Source organism: Dromiciops gliroides, chromosome 1, assembly GCF_019393635.1.
Source record: "Dromiciops gliroides isolate mDroGli1 chromosome 1, mDroGli1.pri, whole genome shotgun sequence".
Classification (NCBI taxonomy): domain Eukaryota; kingdom Metazoa; phylum Chordata; class Mammalia; order Microbiotheria; family Microbiotheriidae; genus Dromiciops; species Dromiciops gliroides.
This window is the reverse complement of record NC_057861.1, coordinates 518,872,694-518,878,693: the sequence shown is the minus strand read 5'-3', so window position 1 is coordinate 518,878,693 and position 6,000 is coordinate 518,872,694. Positions and strand designations below refer to the sequence as shown.

At 35.5% G+C, this 6,000-nt stretch overlaps 1 protein-coding gene across 1 annotated transcript in view; it reads left to right on the top strand.

Annotated features, from left to right (window-relative positions):
* The first annotated feature begins 2,571 nt into the window (after positions 1-2,571).
* The window catches only part of LOC122731679 (retinal dehydrogenase 1-like), a 69,410-nt gene continuing 65,981 nt past the window's right edge, over positions 2,572-6,000 (top strand). Inside the window, exon 1 of the mRNA XM_043971935.1 lies at positions 2,572-2,730. Coding sequence (XP_043827870.1) covers positions 2,620-2,730 — 111 coding nt within the window. The 5' untranslated portion in view covers positions 2,572-2,619. The remainder of the gene's footprint in view (positions 2,731-6,000) is intronic.

The window sequence follows — 6,000 nt, the reverse complement described above, 5'->3', positions numbered from 1 at the left end:
TTCTTTTTCTTTACAATTTTGAAACATTCTCTTTTTATTGTTCTGTGGATATTATCTTCTTTTCCATCACTGTAATCATTTTATACTATTATTTTCCTGGTTCTGCTTATTCACTTTGCATCAGTTAATGCTTTTGCATGCTCTTCCACATTACTGAGATTGTTTCCTGTAACACACTACCATTCCATTCTATTTATGTAGCACAATTTATTTAGTCATTCTCCATTTGATGGGTCTTTACTTTGTTTCCAGTTCTTTACTGCCACAAAAGCACCACTGCAAATATTTGGGTGGATATGGAGCCTCTGTGTCCTTAAAGTACGTGCCTAGCAGTGGAATCCCTGAGTCAAAGGGTATGGGTTTTTTCATCATTCCAAATTCATTTTCAGAAAGGTTGGACTAATTAGCTTTATCAACAATGTATTAACATGCCTGTCTTTCCCCAACTCCTCCAACAGTATCCCCTTCTTTTTTATCTTTCCCAATTTGCTGAGGATGAGGTAAAACCTGAGGGTTGTTTTGATTTGCAATTCTCTTCTTATTAGTGTTTTCAAGCATTCTTTCATATGGTTGTTGGTAGTTTGCAATTACACATTTGAGAATTGTTTGTTCATATCCTTTGAAAACTTCTCTATTGGGAAATGTACTCATTTATTTTCAAGGCTTGACAATGCAGTTTTTAGTTTACAGTAGTGGATTTGCCAAGTACAATGCACAGGTTAATAAAAAGTGACTTGTCTTCCATCAGTAAACATGATAGAGGAAGACAATGTGAGAAATGAGGTTGTGAGCCAAGTATGCTAGAAGGCATTTAGCTTGAGGCTCACATTGTTAACCCCCTCTTCATCAAGCCAATTGGTATTTGGATGCCCAGACAACTGCCACGTGGTGAGCAAGCAAGGGGCCACAAGAAAACACAGCTGCCAGGGCATGGATCTAGCCAAATTAAGTAACAGCTGCTGTGATTGTGTATTTAATAAAGAACACATTTTGTGAACAGTAGAAAAGTTGATTTTTTCTAAAACAAAAATAGGGCAAGATATAAAGTATAAATATACATACATTTACATAAATACATACATACATGCACGTATGCATATTCTCATGGAAGAGGAACTGAAGTGTTAAAACATCAGATGGGGAAAGTAGACTAGAGATTTAGTGAGTAAGAAATTGAGCTTCATACCTACCATTGAGCTGTCTCCTGTTGATCAACAATACTGACTCATATTTTTATAACCCTCAATGAGCTTTCTTCCCAACAATAATGTGAGGTAGTAAATGAAAGTTTTACCATTACCAATTTACAGGGGCAGCTAGGTGGCGCAGTGAATAGAGCACCAGTGTTGGATTCAGGAGTACTTGAGTTCAAAGCTGGCCTCAGACACTTAACACTTACTAGCTGTGTGACCCTGGGCAAGTCACTTAACCCCAATTGCCCCGCAAAAAAAAAAAAAATTACAGATGAGAAAACTGGAGAAGTGACTTGCTTAACCATCACCCAGGGAATGAATGTTAAAGCCAGGATTGAAAACCAAGCATCCAGCATACTCTTTTTGTTTTGTTTTGGGTTTTGCGGGGCAATGAGGGTTAAATGACTTGCCCAGGATCACACAGCTAGTAAGTGTTAAGTGTCTGAGGCCGGATTTGAACTCAGGTCCTCCTGAATCCAGGGCTGGTGCTTTATCCACTGTGCCACCGAGCTGCCCCCAGCATACTCTTTAAACTACACTAAGCTGCTACCATTCTTCACATTTAGCTGTTGTCACTTAGAGCCAAGGTATCCAGCACTCTTATCTTCCTCTAAAATGCTTAGAACAAACAAGGTAGAAAAGAATGAAAAAATTGTCCTGCCCCACTCTCTCCTTCAAAGGAGTTAGCTAAACTGAGGCAGTGCCTTGGAATGTATCCAGCCAGGATGCTCTTGGGTTAGAATCCTGAGTCAGACATTTTATAGTGATGCTACCAGGGCAGGCCACTGAATCTGTTTCTTTATCTGCAAAGGATGGACAATAATAGCACTTCAAAGAGTTGTGAGATATAGATAAGATAACGTATATAGAATGCTTTGCTAACAGTAAAGTACAGTCATGATTGTAGACTATGAAGCAGTCCTTTAACTGAAAAAAAAAAAAAAGAATATGGATCTTTCTCCTTTCTTCTAGCTCCCAGAAATGGGAGCACCCGAAGATTTCTGCCTTGTTCCTTTTGCCTAAGTCTGTCAAAGAAATAAAAGTTACATAGTAACATAAAAGAAAATGTGGGAGGGGGTGCCACAGTAGTTCAAGCAGCTGCATACTCTTGTCACAGGTTTTAGCTCTGTAAATAAATTCATCTGCAAATAATAAACTAAGTCCCAGTGCAGCTGCAGGTCTGGAGAGAAATGGTGTCTTAGGATTTAAGTTTAAAGTCAGAGCCTTCCTACCTTAGGTGTTACAAATAAGTAGTGTCATTTTCTTTTTGCTTCTAGTTGGTTCATCCAATCACATCCCAGTATGCAAATAATCCTCAGTCCATTCAGATAAAAAGGAACAAATAAAGCTAAGTGCTCCATCTGGACAAAATCGCTGAGCTTGTCTAGTACTTCTCTTCACCTGTGTTTCAGGGGCCAGGTCAGAAATGTCTACAATTGAGGAGCAGCAGACCCCAGAGGGGCAGCAGACCCTAGCCAAGCATGCACAGGAGACCATACCTGCTCCACTCAAAGACTGGAAAATTCAATATACTAAGGTTAGTAGGCTTAGACAGCATGTCTGTTACCTTGCCTTGGGGAGGTGAAAAATGCACTTATTTAAAGAGTGGAAAGGTTAATTTCAACCAAGTTTTATTAAAGGGTCTTACATAAGTATACAAGTGGAAACCATGCATAGTGAGGATCTAGATGAAGAATCTTTCAAAATAGAGGATATTAAATAGGACAAATAACCTTATACTAAGATTTCTTGGATTCTGATTCTTAAACTGTCCTGTTTCTTCTTATAAGAACTAGTGCATATTGCTTAGCAAGTTTATTAGTCAGTTATACTACATAGACCTGCATGTGTGGAGGTAGCAGGATTTATTCAAACTAGGAAAAAAATAATTCATTAAGTACATTTAAGGGAGAAACTCATAGGAAATTTAGGATAATATGGCATGCATAATGACAGTTTTTTATTTGTTTTGTTTTACTTTTTAAGATGTGTAGTTATTGTATAACTTGACCGTGCTGCACAGCTATAAATTGAATGAAAGCTAATTTGGGGGGAGGTTGCATCACTGGCATACTTTGTGCAGATGGAAAAAAATGAATTTATTTATCTCACTGGATAAGTTTACTACTGTTGGAGCAGAGATACAGTGGCTAACTAGTTGTTATGAGGAACAGAGAACTAGACCAGGTCTCAGACATTCCCATTGAGACTGGTGAAAGATTCCTATGTTATTAATTTTAACATTGTTTCTGTGCTTTTTGTACAAGTGTGCAAGCTAAATTCTTGAAGCTTCAAAGACTCTTTAAGGTTGTAATGGTGATGGTTTTGTAGTTTGATGTATAACTCTGAGGTAAACTTAAAGGCAGAGCAGAAAGTAAGACTTGTCATGTTGCAAATATGTACATGGCCATTTTGCTAGCTGAACAAACTAAAGAGTAACTAATAATCCTAATTAGCCTAACTGGAAGAGGAGAGGGGAAGGGGCTCCATATTTACAGCTCTGGATGATTTGGGCTTTATAAAGTTTCAGGATGTTTCTGTTTTCATAAACACAGTACATGAGACAGCCTCAGTCAGCTGAGTGATTTTTTCTCCCTTCTTTGCAAAGCATCAGTATGGGAAAGTGTGTGTTTGCACCAGAAATTATGAATGACCAATAGCTGTCAAATTCATCAAAGCATTCCTTTCAGAAAGTTTACTGGAAGAGAAACCAAAATAGCTTATAATTTTATTGCAAATAATTCTACACCAAGTTTTTGAAGACAATGGACTCAGTAAAGTGTACAACTGAAACAACTACAAAATTCCCACCAGTTTTCCCTTCCTTCCATTACAAAGTTATCGTTCATTAGAGGCATCCTACCCCACCCCCAAGTGGGCACCCTAATATTACATTAATTTAAATGTGATGTTCCAGATAACGGGTTTGATTTAAGATGATTCGTCCATAGTGATCTGCCATAAGTACATATAGAAAGTCAAATAACTGACATTAGTAGTTAATATTTATATAGTGCTTTATGATTTGTAAAACACTTTACAAATATCCCATTTGATCCTTCAGCCTTGTTTTCCTTTTCTGGCAGCAGAAAAAGGTTCAGATATCTGGGTTGGTATCTGAAGTTGCTTTTAATAATATATTTTATTAAAACCATATATTCTAAATCCAAAATAATAAATAGAGAACTCACCCTCCTTAATTGTGGGGGGGGAGGTATTTGTGGTTTCTAAGACTTTTTTTAGTTTTTAATACATTTGTGTGACTTTTTGTTGCTGTTTTGTTCTGAAAAAAGTTCATAAAAATATTTTTCTACTTAAGACACATCTCAAGGAAAATTTCAGTGTAAAATATTTTCTTTATGAATTTTAAAATATGTATGTATATATATATTTACATACATTTGTGCATATATATGTGAATTTAATGCTATCTTTTGAACATCCCCTTTGTGCAAGGAACTTTTCTAATGTTTTGTTTGGGGGTTTTGGTGAGATTTTATATATGTATATAGATATATATGTATGTATGTATGTGTATATATATATATATACACACATATATATATATATATACATATACACATATATATAAACCACACCAGCAATACCTTCTAATCTCACCAAAAACCCCAAACAAAACATTAGAAAAGTTCCTTGCACAAAGGGGATGTTCAAAAGATAGCATTAAATTTACATATATATATATATATATATATATATGAATTTATATTCAGATATATCTGCTGTTTAAAGTCTAATAGAGGTTAGAATCTAGTATGACAAACAGTGAAGCCAAAAAACACCCTGAGATTTATTGGTTCCAAAAATAACAAGCAAGTTTTAGAGTTGGCATTCAACTCGATTCAACAGACCTTTAGTAAGTGCCTACTGTTTTCAGGACCTTTGTACTTCAAATCCTTTATGAGAACATTCTTTAGAAGAGTGAAATAAAGTCAATATTTCAGAGGCAGGTGAATCTGACTACAGGTATTTTGTGTTGGTGTTTATGGCATATCTGGTTAATAGTAATGTAATAAAATCGTTTTTCTTAGTCAGAGGTGTTCTGTGTGAATTTACTTCCCTAAAAATAGTATTTTATTATTTGGTTTATTAGCCAAAGCCTTTTCACACTTGGAAGAACTGCAGTTATGTATGTAATTAAATCTGAATGAGTGAGTGAACTTTCAAAACCGCCTGACACTTTGCATCTTCTTGTATAGTTGCCCCACCAAAAATCTTTTCCAAACTTAAATTAATGACAAGCAGCTAAAGTATTTGAAGGTTAAGATAGAAATAAAAGGATGGTCATTTACCTGCCTCAGTTGAGAAATTAATCAATCATGCAATTGTTCTACATGCATCTTATGGCATTTAGAGAACTTAGCCTAAATCTTTTGCTTAATATTTATTGTAACTTTGAACATCCTTTTCATGTTATCACTAGGTAATATGTTAGATTTTTTTTAAATAATTATAATCACGATAGTGCAGTGACTTTGCAAGTATCTTAATGAAAATGAGTGTTTTTTTTTTACAATGGTAGTATTGATGTAGTACTTGTATATGATTTCTAAAATTTATCCTTCCATGTACTCTGATCTTTTCTCATTGTTTAATTGTATTGAGATCTGATAGGCTCCAAGATTGTGTATCTGGATCATATGGGACACAGGGATTTACAAAGTACTTCCTGAATTGATTTGGTAGTACTTGGATTTCAGGCCACATATATAAAAGGAATTTACATAAAACTCTCCTTCCTCTTTTCACTTTTCTCTGTCCCTCCTCCTCTCTATTTGTCTCTGCC